The sequence below is a fragment of the Ipomoea nil genome, unplaced genomic scaffold (assembly GCF_001879475.1).
Source record: "Ipomoea nil cultivar Tokyo-kokei standard unplaced genomic scaffold, Asagao_1.1 scaffold0681, whole genome shotgun sequence".
Classification (NCBI taxonomy): domain Eukaryota; kingdom Viridiplantae; phylum Streptophyta; class Magnoliopsida; order Solanales; family Convolvulaceae; genus Ipomoea; species Ipomoea nil.
The window spans coordinates 691,050-710,954 of NW_017617109.1; the positions used below are offsets into that span (position 1 = coordinate 691,050).

Below are 19,905 nucleotides of genomic sequence, written 5' to 3' on the forward strand. Positions count from 1 at the left end.
ACACCAAGATTTTAACCACGTTGAATCCACGAGGCCCTAACCCAGAAAGAAGTTCAATTCACTATGCATTTTTAATTATATAAAACGCAGAAATTAAACTTATACAAACAAGTATAAAACATGAACACTTGTCGATGCTCTTTATGTAACACCATGGGAATTGAGAATATGACTTTCCCGTGCTCTAATTTTTAGGATGGTGTGAATGCAAGTACTTTGAGTGTGTTGTCAATTCATCTAAAAGGGGATTGAGAATGTGAATTGTGCTTATAGATTTTTTATTTATAAATTTCATCGAGGTATATAATTAGTTGTATATATATATAGGAGTTGAGAATTGGATTGAATTGGAGAATTAATGTTTAGATGTTGGGAACTCCAATCCGATTTTCAATTGAATTCTTGCATGCATATTGTTTATTACATGAGCCTAGCTAGCTCAACAAATGAGTCACACACACCCCATCCATCTGGGAATTAATATAACAATAAAACCAAAAGGCCCAGCCAATTCATGTATGCTAACTAGGCTTGAACGGCGTTGGAGTCTTGGGTTTTATCCTCCTTCTCCTTCTCCTTCTCCTCCTTAATGGCCGCTTCGGCTTTTTCCTCATCAACCTTGGTATTAGCCTCTGGAGCTGGTGGGGCTTCCGACACATCTACCAAAGGCTCTAATAGTTCCTTGTTGGTCGTCTCCCCGGCCCCTTCATCATCCTGAAGAGGAGGGTCGACAGCCGCCTCGGGGTTTTTGGGAGCCTCAGAAGGGGGAGGACCACCCTTCTTCAAATCCTTTGGTCTACTCGCGCAAGCTCCCATTATATATATATATATATATATATTTGGCGAGACGACCAAATTAAAGAAAAAACCAAGCAATTAAGGAAACTCGCCCAGAAGGATGGGTTAGTTGGAATTCAATTGATGATGATGGAGGAGAGTGTAAGCGACAGATTTGAGGTTTTATAGGACGGGAGGAATTGTGCGTTCATCGAGGATGTCGTGAAAGGGGTGTTGATGCGTTGTTGTCGGCTGATGATGCGGAGGAATGGAAGAACTTTATGGGATGCCTCATTTGTTGTTTGTTGTACGTGGGGGAAGCTTATATTAGGCCGGCCGCGCCCAGCATTAATCATCATTTTACAGCTCATTTTCTGATCCTCTCTTGTTTCCTTGTATCATTTTCATGACCAACAATGTGCATGCTTCCAAAGTCTACCCTGTAATCCATTATTTTTAGAGGTAATTTTCAGTGAGACGCGTCAGTCCAGTTGAAAATGTTATATTTATACCAAAAAATATAATACTAATCAGGAATCAATCATTATACTGTGGATCTTCTCCCAAAAAGTTGAATTCCCAACCCTAACGGCCCCCACACTCAATTATACTAATTCCCAACCCTAACGGCCCCCACACTCAATTATACTGTGGATCTTGATTCTATACGACGTCGTTCTGAATTTTAATTTTAACGTCGATCGTTTGTTGTTCAGTTCGCATTATAGAAGTGTTTTTTTTAAAGCATATGTATGTATATCGTGTTATGCGTTTCTGTCCATCATGTTATGCAATTATGTACATTAAGTGTATAACACAAAACATATTGTGTGTCTTATTTTACGAATTTATGTCTTGTATTATGAAATTATGTGTCTATAGGACATAAATTATTTACATAAATCAGATTTTAGAATAAGTAAAATAGAAAACATGTGTATGTATATTTCGTGTTATGCGTTTCTGTACATCATGTTATGCAATCCTGTACATTAAGCGTAAGGATTTTGTACCTAAAATAAATTAAAATTTGTGTTGAAACATGAGAAACGGAAAGTTACGAAATCTGTTAAAGCTTAAACATTAAATAACGCCGTTTTGATCCAGGGTCCACAATGCTATACTATGTGGACTCTGGTCCACGATATAAATTGCCATCAGGAATAGAGTGTTTGTTACTTATAAGAGAAAATGTAATACTTTTGAGAAAGTGCATGTATTACATTTTTCTTCAATTACACTTCCCGTTATAAGTAAGAAACACTTTATTCTAGGTTAATATTATATTTTTCAGTATAAGTATTACATTTTCATCTTAACCCGATACGTCACACAAACAAGAATTTGTGAGACGGTCTTACACAAGTTTTTGCCTTATTTTTATTATTATTCCCTAATTTATTATCATTATCTTGTCCAATTTGGGTCTTCAAATTTTTTTTTTGTTTGTTTTTTTTTTTTTTTTTTTTTTTTTTTTTTTTTTTTAATGTTACATTTTATTTAAACAACCATCATTTTTACCCATCACTAATTGTTCAATCAGCATATTGTCATTGTAGTCACCAATTATGAAATAATAATTTTAATCCTTAATTTTTCAAGGTGAAAGGATGAACTTGTGAGTTGTAACACAATTTCAAAATTATTTATACCATACTAAACAATTAACACTAAGATCATTATTCCGTCAATTAACAATTCACTTTTTCCTATGAGAAAATGCCTTTTTCGAGCAGTTCTGGTTGCAATGCAATATCATCTCCAACTTTATGAGTTGGCATATGCATGACAGGATACACAATATTTTTTTTGTCCCCACCAACTTATAATTTGCAACATTAAGTACATTTTATTTTTAAATATGTGAAATTAGATGTTGTGCAATATGCTGTAATTTTCATGTTGAGTTTTTTTTTTCTTTTTATATATAATCACAATTTCTTTTCAATTTTTTTCTACTTTTTAATTTTATTGTTTTTGAAAGATGCATTAAAGACTTTTAGTTTCGATGGGGATACACTCTCTAAGTTTTTGAGTGATGATCACTTCACTTTGGGTGACTCATGTCATGAATGAAGTTTCAAGCTTTTATCATTAGTGCTATGCCGCTTTATATATCAAAATGTTAATTTTATAATTATTTCACACGTGATATATGATATGATTGTTCTAAATATTATTTGCTTGAGAAATCAAAAGTAGTGAATCATATTTCTAGTATTTGTTATGCTTGTTATGTTGTGATGCCTTTCTTTAAAATTTGTTTTAAAGACCTAGATTATTACTTCGTATAAATTATGACAGAAGTTAGTGAGTCATCTTCGATAGAACATAATGTGACAGATGTTTATTTTTTGTTGGACATCATATTATTCATATGTCAATTAGTTGGTTCCTTCTACAATTGAGAATTTTATGAACCATGTGTGAATGGAAATTCTCAAATTGCCTATTTTTCGTTTTTTGGGGACATTTAGTCTTACACACAGATATTGATGTTTTTTTTTTTTATTATCTAAATTCGACCTACTGCATATCTTGATTATTTCACCTTACACATAGTATGTGTAGACTAAGCATTTTTCATCTGTGTTTTATTATCAATGTGAAATCTATATTCCTATATCAGCATTGTAGAATATCTCTAGGGGCTATCAAAGAAAACTAGGTATATATGTTGGTTATAAGCCCCCGTCTATTGTTAAATACCTAAAACTTATAATAGAGGATCAATATATAATTAGGTACGTTGACTGTATACTTTATGAAGATTATTTCATGGCATTAGGGGGAGATAAGATGTCAAATTTAATAGAATGTCAAGAATTTTTATGGATTGAAAAAAATATTTAGCATTTAAATTCATGTACTAGTTATACTAAATTAAAAGGTCATAAGATAGTCATACATATTTACAAAATTATCACTCCAGTTTTCATTTAAATATAGATCTCATCCGTCCAATATTTTAGTATATAAATGTAATTTATTCTTTTTTTTTTTGAATGCTACTACCTACGCCTCCATTGAGGCTTGAACTCACAACCTCCCATATGGGAGTCCAACTCAGATGCCATTAGACCACAAGGTCTTGGCAAATGTAATTTATTCTTATTTTTCACATTAGACACTATTTTTACAAGATCTCATCTTATAGTTATGAACAAGTTCAAGTGATCTTAGAACAATATTTCCTTTAGAAAAATGGAATAATGTGATATGTCTATCTAAGATAATTAATAAATGACTTGAAAATGAGGGGATAATAAGGATCTTCCTTGTTAACCATGTCATTTAGTCAATTGTTACGTCTTCTAACCACGTAAGTATACGGCAAATTATGCACCATATGCATACGGATGCAAAAACGATGTCGTTTTGTATCAAAATGCGCGTTCTACTTTTAAAAAAAAAATCAATTTCGATTCCGAACAACAACATTATGTTGTTCATATTTTAGTTCATTCATTCTGAATTTTTAGTTATGAAATTATGGATGTGTAGGTATGCAATTCTGGATTTATAGGTATGAAATTATGGATGTGTAATTATGCATGGTGTAGTTATGCAATTTTGGATTTTATAGTTATGAAGTTATGGATGTATAGTTATGAAGTTATAGATGTGTGTTATGCAATTCTGGATTTATAGTTATGAAATTATGGATGTGTAGTTATGTAATTCTGTATGTATAGTTATAATTATGGATGTGTAGTTATGCAATTCTGATTTTTTTCTTTTTAAAGTTAAACGTCAAAACGACGTCGTTTTGCATCTGTATGCACCATGCATTGTGCATACGGATGCACAGCATAACGATTGGTAAGTATACCTAACAATTTAACAAACAATATTAACAATTTTAATTACCTAGCTAATTGTTCAATTGTTAATAATAATGGACTAAATTGGCCCAATTTTATAGTATAAAAACTAAATTGAAAATTTCACATGAGTATAGAGACTAATAATGACATTAAATTTTAAAAAATGAAAATAAAAAATATAGCTTATGATTGGATGGATGAACTTAGATACAAATATACAATTATGCTGTCTTGGTGTACTTAGAAATGAGTTGTATACAAGTATATTTATTTATTTTTTGACACATTAGGTTATTCTAAGCTCCCAGATGGATCCCACACTTTAATAATAATAATAATAATAATAATAATAATAATAATCCATGACATAGAATAGTTGGTTCGTCGTCCTACTTAAAGGTCATAATTGGAGGCGGTTTGAATTAGATTCTTTGTGCGCACATGAAGACTATGATTTGATCGGTGGACTAATTGCACGACTCGTGATTTACCTCCACAATAACTCTAAAGACGGGGTCCTGTGGACTTAGGATTAGCCCGGCAAAATGATCACCTAAGTTCTTTGACGAGAAAATATCATTTTTAGTCACTTGACTATAATACATGTATCAATTTTAGTCTTTGACTATTAAAATTTTCAAATTAGGTGCATAGCTATTCAATTTGTATTACATTTGGTCCATGACTATTAACATTTTCAAATTAGGTGCATGAATACTCAACGTGTATCACATTTGGTCCTGTCATTAAATTTTCTGACCAAATTTCCGACCAAGTCATCGGTGTCTGACTAATTTATTTACTTTTTATAATTTTTAAATTAAAAAACTTAAAAATAAAAACAAAACAAAACAAAATAAAATAAAATAAATGACGGCCACCCCCACCCTCCTCCTTCGTCTCCGGCAAGAAGTGGATGGGGTTCTCCGACAGAGACAAAGGAAGAAGGGGGAGAAAGATAATACCGGCCATCCCACCCCCTTCTTCCTTCATCCCCAACAGAGATGAATGAGGAGGGGTAGGGTGGCCATCGTTTTTTTTTTTTTTTAAAGATTTTTAATTTAAAAATTAAATAAATAAGTTTGTCACTAATGAATTGCCTAAAAAATTGAGCGAAAAATTTAACGGTAAGACTAAATGTGATATAAATTGAATAGTTATACACCTAATTTAAAAATATTAATAGTCAATAAGTGAAAGTGATACAAAATTTAAAAATTTTACGAAGTAATAGTTGACGGAAAAATTTCTCTCACTTCAAATTTGTCAAAGTTGGTGTTGCAGTTGAAGCCGTTGGGACAACTGTAAAGCGATTGAGATATAAGCCCCAAGCCTAGAAAGTGTCAAACCAGAAAGGAATACTTAGTATACCGCTGTCCTTCCTCGAAATACCTTTCTTTCATCCTCACAAATCCCCCAAATTCTCAAAACTCGTCTTAGGGTTTGATAATTTCACAGGATTTTTACGGTTTCTCAGTACAATAATTTTGGGGATCGACAGCAAAGGGGGGCGAGCTCCGCTTCAAGCTCGCCAAAATCCGCCATGATTTCGTCATCGAAACCTCCGTTATCTCTCCTCGTCTTCGCCCTTCTCATCGCCGTTTTCTGTTTGTCCACATCCGTGTTGGCAGAGTCGAGCAACAACCCGCTCCGATTGCCGTCGGATCAGGACGACGGTGACGTCTGCGCCATGCTGGATCCCCCGGCTTCCTGCCCAATCAAGTGTTTCCGGCCCGACCCGGTTTGCGGCGTCGATGGCGTGACCTACTGGTGCGGTTGTGCCGATGCGCATTGCAACGGCGTGAAGGTGGACAAGTTAGGGTTTTGCGATGTGGGGAATGGTGGATCGGGTCCGGTGTCGGGTCAAGCTCTGTTGCTGGTTCACATTATTTGGCTCATTTTACTTGGGATTTTCGTGCTATTTGGGTACCTTTGATTCTTTCTTTGGCTTCTCGGATTTATTGATTTTCCACAAACACATGAGAGGTTAGACTTACAGCTTTAATTCATATATGTATATGTCTCTTCTATTCATTGTAATTTACACCTTCAGACTCTGATGCTTTTATCTTAATTGTTGAATGACCTTCTACATTCAAGAAGATCATTATACATAATTCAAAATTTCTACTGTAATTAGAGGCTCTTTCTTTTAATGTGTTGCATTGTGATTTGTAAAACCAAAATCTATCTTTATGCAGAAAGATATTTCATTCTATCATCAGGATTTCCATTCAATTCTATCTGGGCTACAAACCCAAACCTACAATAATAAATAAATATTAACAAAGTAAAAGACAAAATGTTTTATCTTCCTTGGGAGAGTTTGTGTAACTAATAGCAGTAATGGAGTTCTTGCCATCAGGCACTCCTAAAGGTCAGTTTTATGTATGCTTTCACCTAGGAATTGAACATTTTCTGGTTTGAAAAGGGCTTGAGTGGGTTGGGTGTGCAACTGCACCCAATGCACCACTCCTCAGATCTTGGCCGTCGAATCTCACATCTCAACGCTGCATAGGAGTTCACAGGTTCACACCCAAGCAATGGTTCTCACCTGAATCTGACCTATATATATATATATATATATATATATATATATATATATATATATATATATTTGAATCTTCTCAAGAGTTTGTTGAGATCTTCATAAGGGGTTTTAGATTAGAATGGAATTCTGGTTGTCTACCAAAGTGGAAAATTGCAGTATTTTCTGTTTTCAAGTGTGCCTACAGTTAATCATTTTGCTAATTACTACATAGCTGCTGCTTGGGGTTGCATGAACTCTATATTCCATTTTATGGACTACTATGTTCTTCCATTGCAACCTATTGCCCTTCTGGACCAAGATATGTAGTGTTCCGAAATCATTTGTTGATGTTGATGGATAATATGATTGTGATGGCTTTCTTGTGGATCTCTTCCATGCTGGAACATGGGCAACAGAATTGAATACTGGAACTTTGTGTTAGCTATTCTGTGGACATCAGTATTTTCATTTTAGTCTTCAGTGATTAAGGCAGCACATATATTCTTCTTTAAATTGCATATGGATAACAAGTTAAATAACTTGTGTAATGTAGCAAGGTGTTTATCTTACTCTTACACAAGGTCCACCAAAGTTCTCAAACCCCAATCGTGACAAAGCAATTTGCAACCAAGAAATCAACGACTCTATTTTGTTCCTTAAAGACGTACATTATCCGAACACCCTAATCCTGAACCATTAGCCGCTTACACAAGGTGGGCGCCACGAGCATTTTGTTCATTAACTAACCACTTGGCCAATTCACTAGAGTCACATCCAACAATGGCATTATGCAAACCCAAATCCCAAGAGGTGAAGAGGTACATATCCTTCAAGAATCAAGGCTACCCAAAGCTCTGTGTCTTCAGTGCTGCAGGCCCCAATATTTAACCTTGTACATTTTTGTGACTTCCAAAGCAATGATTGAACCATTTTTCTACTCGTCTGCAGTATTTAATGTTGGCTTGCCTTTCTCCTGTATATACAATATTAGATATGTGCTGTGTACAAAAAGAAGCACCAATAGTTCACATGCACCAATAGATGAGGTAGAGAAAGTTACAATTGCTTAATATTTTAATGTGATGTAGCTTTATGAATGCTGTCCTAGAGAATACAATTGGTCATATCAGCAAATATCCTTCTTAATTGCCCCTGCAGAGGTAACAAGAAATAAATCAGAAAGCAAGAAGACTTTTGTAAAAGTTAAATGGAGAATTCACTTCCAATTGTGTAAAAGCTTTATTATCACAAAGATATCCAAGAACCGACTTAAACTCACTTCTACAAGCAATTTATAGCAGACTATAAACTAAGCTTGTTAGAGAAGAGAACAAGACACAAAACAGTTCCTTTTCCCCCATCATGGTCAGTGTAGTTAATGTGGGGGATTATTTCACACTTCTATGTTCATTCTTAGTTTATTACTCCATAATATTTTTCAAAGTGCATACTAAAATCATGATCCCTCTCATACAAGGTTTTAAAAGGCGAAGGCGTGTCTTGAAGCGTTTTGTAATGTCGAGGCAAGGCGTAAGCCTCAATTTTTAGTCTCAGAATATATTACTAAACTGTAAATATTATTAATAAAATTCTCCAAAATATAAGATTAAAGAAACACACCACGAAACATCAAATATAATACAAGTCTAAAGCAAACAAACACATAACAATCCAAGATTAAAGTAATAAACAAACACTTCTATGTTCATTCTTAGTTTATTACTCCATAATATTTTTCAAAGTGCATACTAAAATCATGATCCCTCTCATACAAGGTTTTAAAAGGCGAAGGCGTGTCTTGAAGCGTTTTGTAATGTCGAGGCAAGGCGTAAGCCTCAATTTTTAGTCTCAGAATATATTACTAAACTGTAAATATTATTAATAAAATTTTCCAAAATATAAGATTAAAGAAACACACCACGAAACATCAAATATAATACAAGTCTAAAGCAAACAAACACATAACAATCCAAGATTAAAGTAATAAACAAACAAACACATCATAAATCACAATGAAACTTCATCTAAAGAATCATTGTAGTCTATAGCCTCATCATCCTCATTTCCACTATCTTCCCATTCTTCATCTTCATTAATTAGTCTCCATTTTCATTTTCCCCTACTTGACCCTTTTGCACTAGTCTTCTTGGAGTTTTTGCTTGAGCATTCAATTGGCTAAGATTGAGGTGCTTGTGATGGCTCCCCCTCAAAAACATCAAGGTAATCCACACTTATATTGGGAGCATCTTCATCATTTTCACCACAAGTCATTCATCATCTGATGGCAACTCATCAATGAACAAGCTCTTTTCATCATTTCCTAAGAAGACTTCAACTGCCTATCATTCAACTCTTTGTTGTACAAAATATAAACCAAAGCATTCATTCTCATAGTGGTCAAGCGGTTTCTTCTTTTGGTGTGTACTTGATTGAATGTACTCCAATTGCGCTCGCATCCAAATGAAGAACAAGTGAGGCCTAGCATTTTAACTGCAAACTTTTGAAACTCGGGAGTGCTATCTCCATATTGATCCACCATTCAACTAAAAATAATAATAACATTAAGTATTTGAATCTACTATAATTAAGCAACACTCATATTTAACTATTTAAGTAAGAATTCAAACTTTAATTTACCAGGAGTATATTTGTAGATTGTGTTTTTAACTTGAACCAACCCAAAATATCCCTTTCGGCTGTGGAAAGCACAACATTGTATATCAGCTTTCTCTATTTCATCTCTATTGGGTATGAGCTTGTCTAAACAATTGAATAACCCAAGCTTGATTTCTGGATGGGTAGAAAAATCAGGAGAACAATGACAACAGGGATTTAGATAGTAGGGAGCTGCATGCAAATGTCGGTGCATCTGAAAATCTCATTTTTCGTCAATAATATCTCATATTTCCTTGTAATCTTTTTCTTTTCCACCCAAGTTCTTTGCTATCTTTTCTTTGGCTTTATCCATAGCATTATAAAGAAAACCCATAACAGACTCTTTTTCTCCCTCAACACTTCAACCAAAGGTTTTGTAGTCTTGATAGCATAAATCAAACTTGGTCAAAAGTTGTTATCCTTCATAATTATTTTTCTAACTTCTCTCACATTAGCTTTGCTTGCATAATTACTCTTTGTCCACTTTTTAGAAGTGAACATAGCTTCCAATGGTTGCCTCACATGATAAATGCTTTGCAACATCAAATATGCAATGACAAATCTAGTGGCAGCTGGCCTAATAAACATTGATTCGCATGAGAGTTTGAGTAATAAAACTTCAAATACTATTGATGTTGATGAGTTGCAACAGTTTGGACATTTGAAGCCACGTCCAATTGGCCCTATGGATAAGTTTGCAAACCAAATCAATCCTGAAAGTTCTTTGAGTTCAGGAAAGGGTAAGGCGCAACAGCGGATAATTGAGGCATTTGACAAGGAGAGGGTTAACCGAGTGAAAGAGTACATATGCATATGGGCTTATGAATCAGCTATTCCATTTCATGTTATTGAGAAAGATAGCTTCAAGTTGATGATTGAAGCTATTGGTCAATTCGGTCCGGGAGCGCATGCACCAAATAGATATGAATTGAGTGAAACATATTTGAAAAAAAAAAAAGGTTGATCGAGTCCAAGACAGTTTGAAGGTACATGAAGTGGAGTGGAAACTAAATGGCTGCTCAATTATGACCGATAGGAAGAGAAGAAGCATCATGAACTTGTGTGTCAATTCAAGTTTGGGCACTGTTTTTTTATCTTCTAAAGAATGTTCAAGTGAGGCACACACAAGTCAATTTATATTTGAATATGTGGAGCAGGGCATTCAACAAGTTAGAGAGGAGAATGTTGTTCAAATTGTCACAGATAATGCCGCGAACAACATGGGAGCTGCTAAATTGTTGAAGGAGAAGAGGCCACAGATATTTTGGACTTGTTGTGCAACTCATTCCATTAATTTAAAGCTTGAAAGCATTTCAGGTATCTTTCAATCTTTATTCTTTAATCTATAACTTTAAATCTTTAAATTGTTCATACTTGAATGCCTTGCAGGTTTACCACGGTTTAAAAAAGTTCTTGATCAAGCAATGAGTTGCAAAACAAGTCCAAAATATCTGTGGCCTCTTCTCCTTCAACAATTTAGCAACTCCCATGTTGTTCGCGGCATTATCTGGACAATTTGAACAACATTTTCCTCTCTAACTTGTTGAATGCCCTGCTCCACATATTCAAATATAAACTGAATTGTGTCTGCCTTACTTAAACATTCTTTAGAAGATAAAAAAAAACAGTGCCCAAACTTGAATTGACACACAAGTTCATGATGCTTCTTCTCTTCCTATCTGTCCATGCATCGGTCGTAATTGAGCCGCCTCCACTTCGCTTCATGCACCTTCAAACTGTCTCGGACTCGATCAACCTCTTTTTTCAAATATGTTTCACTCAATTCATATCTATTTGGTGCATGCGCTCCCGGACCGAATTGACCAACAACTTCAATCATCAACTTGAAGCTATCTTTCTCAATAACATGAAATGGAATAGTTGATTCATAAGCCCATCAGCATATGTACTCTTTCACTCGGTTAACCCTCTCCTTGTCAAATGCCTCAATTATCCGCTGTTGCGCCTTGCCCTTTCCTGAACTCAAAGAACTTTTAGGATTGATTTGGTTTGCAAACTTATCCATAGGGCCAATTGGACGAGGTGGCTTCAAATGTCCAAACTGTTGCAAGTCTTGCAACTCATCAACATCAATAGTATTTGAAGTTGTATTACTCAAACTCTCATGCGAATCAATGTTTACCTCCGCTCTTATATTAACTTTTTTCAGCTCTCTTGTTCTTCTTTTTGTTCTTTGCCATCATGAGAGCATCTCTACATTTTAATTGATCTTCCTTTGAAGCTATGAGGCATTTGCTAACATTCCCTTGAATGCCAGCAATATGTTCTTTGATCCGATAAAATCCACCAGACATTACTTTCTTGCACAATAAACATTTAATCTTGTCCATTGACTTAGTAGGATCATTAATTACCCCATAGTCCCAACTTATATCATTGGACTTTCTTTTTATTGTAGTTGTAGATGGTTGAGAAGATCCAACACCGACTTTGAGTTTGAATTGGTGTTTGAGAAAAATATTATTATCATCACTTGCCATACCTAATTATTATTAACACTTAATAAGTTAAGGGAAAATTGCATCTTTAGTCCCTGAGTTATAACCAAGTTCCGACTCAGTCCCTAAGTTATGGCAGTATCCGAGTTTAGTCCCTCAGTTATGAGCAAAGTGGCAAGTTTGGTCCCTAGCGTTAATATTTTGTCTGCAGCTAACGGAAAACTTAAAAATAATTTAATAATAAAGGGTTAAAATAGGAATTTCACATTATAATCCCCTTCTTATGTTGAAACCCATTGCACAACTGTCATTATTTTCTTCTTATATCTAACGGAAGTGGGAGATTTCAGAGCTTGGGGAAGAAAAAGACCTTCAATTGTAGATATAAGAAGAAAAGAATGACTTTTGCGCAACGAGTTTCAACATAAAAAGATGATTATAATTTGAAATTCATATTTTACCCCTCTATTATTAAATTGTTTTTAAGTTTTCCGTTAGCTGTAGACAGAATATTAACGCTAGGGACCAAACTCGCCACTTTGCTCATAACTGAGGGACTAAACTCGAAAACGGCCATAACTTAGGGACTGAGTCGAAACTTGGTTATAACTCAGGAACTTGGTTATAACTCACGGACTGAAGATGCAATTTTCCCATAAGTTAATACTTAATAATTAATATAAATTTTCAAATTCCCATACGGCCATACCTAATTATTAATGCATAATCACATTTTAGTATTTTACAATATAATGAATAATGATATAAGAAATTACGTATTCACAAATTCACATTTCATATAGACATATCCACATATATCAAAAACAGAATAAAAAAAATTAAAAAACAGAATATTTAATATTGAACCAAAATCAGAAAATACTAAATAGAACAGAAATTAAGATTTAAGAAAAAAATATCAAAACAAAGAAAAATACTAAAATAGAATATGAGAAATTGAAAGTCAGAAATTGAAAAGTGAAAAATGAAAACAGAAAACTACATACCTGTGAGTCTATGACTCTGTGAGCGTTGGCTAGCGGAGGCCGGATGTGGAGGGACTGGGCGGCGTCGCGGCGGAGGGACCGGGCGGCAGAGGTGCGAGCGTTGGCTGGCGGAGGCGGAGGGTGAGGCTGTGAGGGTGTGTGACTCGACTAGGAAGGGTTTCGACTGGTTTGGCTTCAGGGTCAGAAATCGCGATTTAATTTTTTTTTTTTTTTGGGATATTCGACGTCATTTTGGCGAATAACCCAAAAAAAAAAAAAAAAAACAGGTTTGGGACGGTTCGGCCGGGGCGCCTAGACCGCCTGGCCGCGATTTTTGCAACACTGTATTTTCTCAAATATATTCTTAGTTTAAAACTTGTTTGATTTAAATTTAAAAATAAAAAGAAAAATAAAAAAATCACCATGTCGATAGGGTGCATGACCAATTACCTTAACATGCAGCATCTTGAATGTGGAAGTAGCATGGTAGCCAATAATTGTCATCACTATGGAAACACAGTGGTTACTGATTACCATGCACATCGTGTTTCTTCTCTTATAAAATTTTACCAAAATGAAGTACCCCATTGAGAAGGTCATTTGCTTTCCACATTTTGTAAAACAATTTCAATATTTCATTGCTCACAATCTATAAACTAAAACTTCCTAGCAATGACTTGAATAGAATACTGTACCAAGTCCATTCTAGAAATAGCAACAGAGGTTATAGGGCCAATCCATGTCTATACCTATACCCAACTGCGACCAGGTATCTTCCGAATACCCCTCTCACACATTTTATCCCTCAAATATGAAACATCTAACCACCTATCTGATGCAGCATAGATGTCTGACAAGAGCACATAATTTCCCGCATTGAGAGGCTCAAGTTCAAAAAGCTTGCGCGCTATCTCCTCACCTAATTCAATATCAGAATGTAGCTTACAAGCCCCAAGAAGTGCACCCCAAGCTCCAGCATAGGTCTCTATGGGCATTGCTCTAATTAGGTTATAAGCAGCTTTGAGCTTTCCTGACCGTCCAAGAAGGTCAACCATGCATGCATAATGGTCAGGAGAAGGCTTTAGAGAGTATTCCTTTATCATAGAGTCAAAAAAACGAAAACCCTCTTCAACAAGTCCTCCACGGCTACATGCTGTCAAAATCACAGTGAAGGCTACACCATCAGGAACTAACCCTTCACCTAGCATCCTATCGAACAGCCCAACAGCCTCTTCACCACGGCCATGAACAGAAAGTGCTTGCATCAATGAACAATACAAAATTACATCACGCTTAGGTATCTCCTCAAACAAAGTCATTGCTCTGTCCATATTTCCACATTTTGCATTCATATCTACAAGAGCAGCAGCAACATGAGGTTGGTGGAGATCAAATGAGCTTTGCTTAATGTAAGAATCCACCCGTCTGGCCAGATCCAAACATCCTATTTGGGAGCAAGCAGACATCAAACTGACCATAACAAATTTATCTGGTCTACAATGTAAAGACATCATTTCAAAGAACAATTTCACAGCCTCATCAGGTTGTCCATTCTGAGCATACCCCGATATCATAGCAGACCAGGAAACTATATCCCTTTCGGAAGACTGATCAAACAAAAACCTTGCAGACACCATGTCACCAACCTTTGCAAATCCATCAATCATAGTCGTAAAAGAAACCACATTCCTTTCTGGCATTCCATCAAACAGTCTCTTGGCAGTATTCAGATCCCCAAACTTCACAAATGCACTAATCATCACATTCCATGACACTAGATTTTTCTTGGGCATTTCATTAAACAGTTTCTGAGCTTCCAAAAAGTCACCAATATTCACATACCCAACAATAATAGCAGTCCAAGACACTTCATTTTTCACAGGCATTTCATCAAACAACTTACGCGCACACTCAATTTCTTTACACTTGCCGTAAAAATCAATCAATGTCGAACCAACAAACACATTATTATCGGTCCCATACCTGACTACCAACCCATGAACAGCCTGCCCATCTCTCAAAGCCAGCACATTTGAACACGCCTTGATAAGCGAAGTGAATGTATATCCATCCGGAATCACGTCTAAACATTTTTTCATTTGGTTGAAAAGTGACAAGGACTGGGCAAGAGATGAATGTTCAGAGTACCCTTTGATGAGCGAGTTCCAGAGGTAGATGTTGGGGTGAAGAACGCGCTCAAAGACTCTGGTGGCATAGGCGACGCTGGAGGAGAAGGAGTTGCAGTGAGAGATGAACTGAGTTATGATGATGTGGTCTTGTTCTAAGCCTTTGCAGATTATATGGGTGTGGACTTGTTTGAGGTTGTGGATGTTTGTGCAGGCCCTAAGCAGATTGAGAATCTGTGAAGAGGCGGCGCAAATGGCAGGGACGGACATCGACGACAGCGGCTGTGGGACGAAATATTAGTCAAATGCCGCAGAATAAAATCAGAAAACTTTTCCCATCTATATCACTATATCAATTTCCATTCCATTCCATTCCAAGAAGCAATAAATCAGACGTTGTGGTTGTCAAAGTGATTATACACAAGAGAAAGATTATAGGGCTATACTTTGCCACTTCCTAAATCTTACTCTTTGTGATTTGTGAGGTGATCTCCCATTCAAAACATCAAATTTTGCACCAAATTTTACATTAAAAAAAAAAAAAATATATATATATATATATATATATATATATATATATATATATATATATATTCTTAACATATTCTTACATGGTTATACCAAAATTTTTCATCTCCAACTTATTTACATCAAATTTACACCAAATTTTATTTTATCTCTAACCCATTTACACCAAATTCTATTCATACACTAAAATCATTTGTATTAATTTAAATTTTAAATTTTGTTACTTTAATTATTTTAATATAAAATATAATTTTAAAATAAATAATAATATTTTAAAATAATTTATTTTTTATGTATTTTAATTTTTAATTATTTTATAGTCGATATTGATATCGTTTTAAACGTTTCAATGCGATTTTTAAATCTTTATAATTTATTTCTAATAATATAAAATTTTAAAAGGAAACAATTGGTAAAAAGATTTTTAAAAATTCTACACCAAAATGGTGTAAATGAATAGTGTTACACCATATTTTGTATAATACTATCCATTTACATCATTTTGATGTGGTGGATTTGGTGTCTTCCTTGGACGAAGGTTGTGTAACATTTTTCATTATGTCATCATTAAGTGGTGCAAGTTAATAGGCTCATTCATGACCATAATGTTGTGGTTTGAAACGGAAGTAACGGTTTCCGTTACTTAGCCTACAATGATGGCATGTAGGCTATATATAAGCATGGTCCTCCCACTGCTCATGTACATCATCACAACTACACCACTAGTTTCTCAGGAGATCAAGTGGTAGACAAAACTCATTTTCTTACCATTCTTCAAGCAATACAACGAAGGTATCAACTATGGTTGGAGGTATGCTTGATCCTATGCTTCCACTATTGAGGTTAGATTATTACAAATACTATGATTGTATAATTAATCTAACATTTAGTATCAGAGCCTTGTTTATCTCTGCCTAGTTGTTTAATTTGCATTGATATATGTTTTCGAATAATAGTATAATATCAAGTATATGTTTTTACTATTCTTTCTTCGAAAATATATATAGCAATTTAAGTGTGTACTTGTTGACATTTCTCATTTTGAGAAGCAATTATTCTATATGTAACATTTGGCCCGTTGGAGTGTAATTAGGCGATTACATTTGACAGGCATATCGCCATAGGTATGTTCCGGTTATGTAATATATCAAGTGTTCAGAATGCCTTGTGTTAAATTACTGTATATATATTCTGTATGCGTGTTATATACCTTTAGGAAGTCTATAAGTGCAAAAATATATACCTGCTTTGTGTCTATACTGTTGCTGATTTCTATATGAAATGAGTATATGCATTTTGATGTTCGAATAAAGAAAAGTCAACATTAATCTCATATTCATGAAGCTTTTGTATATATTTTGCATATTAATTCTACACATACAAGATAGAGTCATAACCCCGAATAAGTCAAATAAATATGGTGGATTTCAAAATGTCGCTGCATGGAGTGTGGATACCAAGCAAGGAAAACCGTCTTTGGGGAGTGCATTTCTCTCCCACAGAGACTCGGTATCCGTGTTCGCGATTTAAGCTCTCCGTATGTACACTGTATTTTGTATTTCATTTAATATATGTAGTCTATGTAGTCTTCGTATTCCAATGTTGTATTCCAATTTAATATGATTGTAAACGCAAAAAACTTGAATTGTATATATTCAAAATTCAAAGTATCGGTTACAAGTAGTATGTATCAATCAAGAAGGGGTACAATCTCTGCATATGAGAAGTCCTCTGATTCTCTACTAGAAGTATGCCTGTTGGAAGTGTGCCAAATTCGGAGTATGCCGAATTGGAAGTGTGCTGAGTTCGGGGAGTGTGCCGAACTTGAAGTAGTTCCTTGCCGGAAGTATGCCGAGTTCGGGAGTGTGCCGAACTGGAAGTATGCCGAGTTCAAAGTATGTTGAACTGGAAGTATGCCGAGTCCGGGAGTATGCCGAACTGGAAGTAGTTCCTTGCTGAAGGGCCTCCGGAGTTATGTAGCTTGTTCTTCAATGAAGGGCTAATATGCAGCTTGATCTTCAAAGAAGGGCTTCCGGTGTTCAAGTGGCGTGTTCCTCAGCGCGGTATACGCAGTTGTAGCGTGGTATACGCAGTACAACTGCGGGCGTGTTCCAGACGATATCCTGGAGAGATTTCGGCACATGCAGATTTCTAGAGCTTATCCTTTGAAAATGAAACCATTATTTATAGTGGTGAGGGTGAGGGAAAATCTCCAACCAACTCTTAATTCCTTATTTAATTTAATTTCTTTAATTAAATTAAGGAATGTATCGGGACACCATTGCGCCCAGGTTCATGATTTCATTAAATTTTCAAATAATATCAAATATTCAAATTTTCTCAAAATTATATAATCCACATATAATTTTAGTGGGCCAAGACCAAGTCAAGCCCGCTAATTAGGCAACCCAATTCATCCAAGCAGCCTGGTCCAACTCGATTAAATATTTCGTCATCTCGGGCCGAACAATCCAACATCTAATTACATTTAATTAAGTAATTAAACTAATTAATTATTCAATGGGCCATTTAATTAACCCAACTAAATAAATATTAGTCCAATTAGCCTAATTAAAGTAATTAATTTAATGATCAATTATCCATCACGGTCCAACAATATTATTGAAATTTTTCAATGCTTACAATGATATATTATTCCAATTTATCCATGTAAGACTTTTAGGACTTTATTTTTAGCAATGTTGTATTCCAATTCAATATGATATATTATTCCAATTTATCTGTGTCAGACTTTTAGGACTTTGTTTTTAGCAAAGTGCTATACGGACTATAGTCCGTGAGTTTGACGGCACAGACTACTAAGTCCGTTTGTCATTTTGTGTGGCTGTAGCAATCAGATGAATTCATCTGATTGCTACAGTCATACGAAATAAAAAAATTTGTTATATATGTAAATTTAAAATCTTTTATGACATTATTTAATTAAAAGTGTTATTTTGATGTACTTGTAAGTAAAAAAAAAAAAAAAAAGAATTTACTAGAGTGCTGAACTAAAACATTGGATTTTATTAATGATTTAAATTTGGACATTGCATAGAAGAGTGTGTTGTCTTTCGACAATACTTACATTTTGTTCTGCGATTGCTACTAAAGTCCATTTCATTGGGAAATCTTGTTGTTCGTCGTTGGCCTTTTTGTGTCCGTCGCTTAGCGTTAATAGGTGGAAGGTAAGTGATATGATTTGTCCACTGAGTATGTTCGGCCAATGGATAGAAATTACCTGCGTAAACATTCCTGTAGTTTTGGACGGAGTATACTTGTGGCACGAATTGGTAAAATGCCTCCCTTCGGAAATTACAAGCTGCTATCACATGTGCACACGCACGGTATTCCGTCCACATTCCAGTTGCCGCAGTTGCATGTACGTTCAACCAAGTTGACGTGAAAATAATGGTGTAGACCGTGAGCCATGTATCCAGAAATTATAGCAACGCCATAAATGCCAAGAGTGTCATTATATCTTTCAATGCTTGCATTGTTTGACTCATTTTCTCTAGCAACCAAATCTTCTTGAATCTTTGGCGTGAAAAGCATTTGCTGTTGATGCATCATCTCCCCCGCAGTACGCCTGTCGGCAAACATTGTTCGTAACTTGTGAAAAGTTATTCGTGCGATTGCCGTGACAGGCAACATTCGACAACTCTTAATCGAGTTATTAAATGACTCAGATAGATTGGTTGTCATAATGCCGTACCGATGACCCCCATCGTGACATAATGTCCATGCCTCTTCATTGAGTGCTGCCAGATAGTTGTATACATTGGGCCAGTGTTGTTGGATGGTCTGCATGTTTTGATTGAATTGATTTGTTGTAACAGCAGTACCGGCTTCCCATATCAATCTACGTAACCATCGATTTCTGCTGACCTTTGTTAGTACATTGCTCCGAAGGTGTCGAAGGCAATACCTACGTTTTACTCGGCCATGCAATTCTTTGACGTCCTTAAACGCCGCATCAATTCCAGCATGTCTATCCAAAACGATGCACATTGAATC

General features: G+C 35.3%; 2 protein-coding genes across 3 annotated transcripts; one reads left to right on the plus strand and one right to left on the minus strand.

The window, feature by feature from the left end:
• The first annotated feature begins 6,147 nt into the window (after nucleotides 1-6,147).
• LOC109175044 lies at nucleotides 6,148-6,540 on the plus strand. Its single transcript, XM_019324301.1, has one exon. The coding sequence runs from the start codon at nucleotides 6,148-6,150 to the stop codon at nucleotides 6,538-6,540; it is 393 nt and encodes a 130-aa protein (XP_019179846.1).
• A 1,107-nt stretch (nucleotides 6,541-7,647) lies between these two features.
• Nucleotides 7,648-15,842, minus strand: LOC109175056 (putative pentatricopeptide repeat-containing protein At5g37570). Of its 2 annotated transcripts, XM_019324312.1 has the most exons (4): nucleotides 13,946-15,842; nucleotides 13,256-13,885; nucleotides 8,195-8,286; nucleotides 7,648-8,107 (listed from the first exon to the last, which is right to left on the minus strand). In XM_019324312.1, the coding sequence occupies exon 1, from the start codon at nucleotides 15,628-15,630 to the stop codon at nucleotides 13,984-13,986; it is 1,647 nt and encodes a 548-aa protein (XP_019179857.1). In that variant the 5' UTR covers nucleotides 15,631-15,842; the 3' UTR covers nucleotides 7,648-8,107; nucleotides 8,195-8,286; nucleotides 13,256-13,885; nucleotides 13,946-13,983. The 2 variants fall into 2 exon arrangements, with proteins under 2 accessions (XP_019179857.1, XP_019179856.1); XM_019324311.1 differs by having other exon boundaries at nucleotides 13,256-15,842.
• Between the last annotated feature and the right edge of the window lie 4,063 nt (nucleotides 15,843-19,905).

Bases quoted from the DNA above. Each gene is read 5' to 3' on its own strand.
- LOC109175056 (XM_019324312.1), bottom strand. From the start codon at position 15,630: ATGTCCGTCCCTGCCATTTGCGCCGCCTCTTCACAGATTCTCAATCTG.
- LOC109175044 (XM_019324301.1), top strand. From the start codon at position 6,148: ATGATTTCGTCATCGAAACCTCCGTTATCTCTCCTCGTCTTCGCCCTT.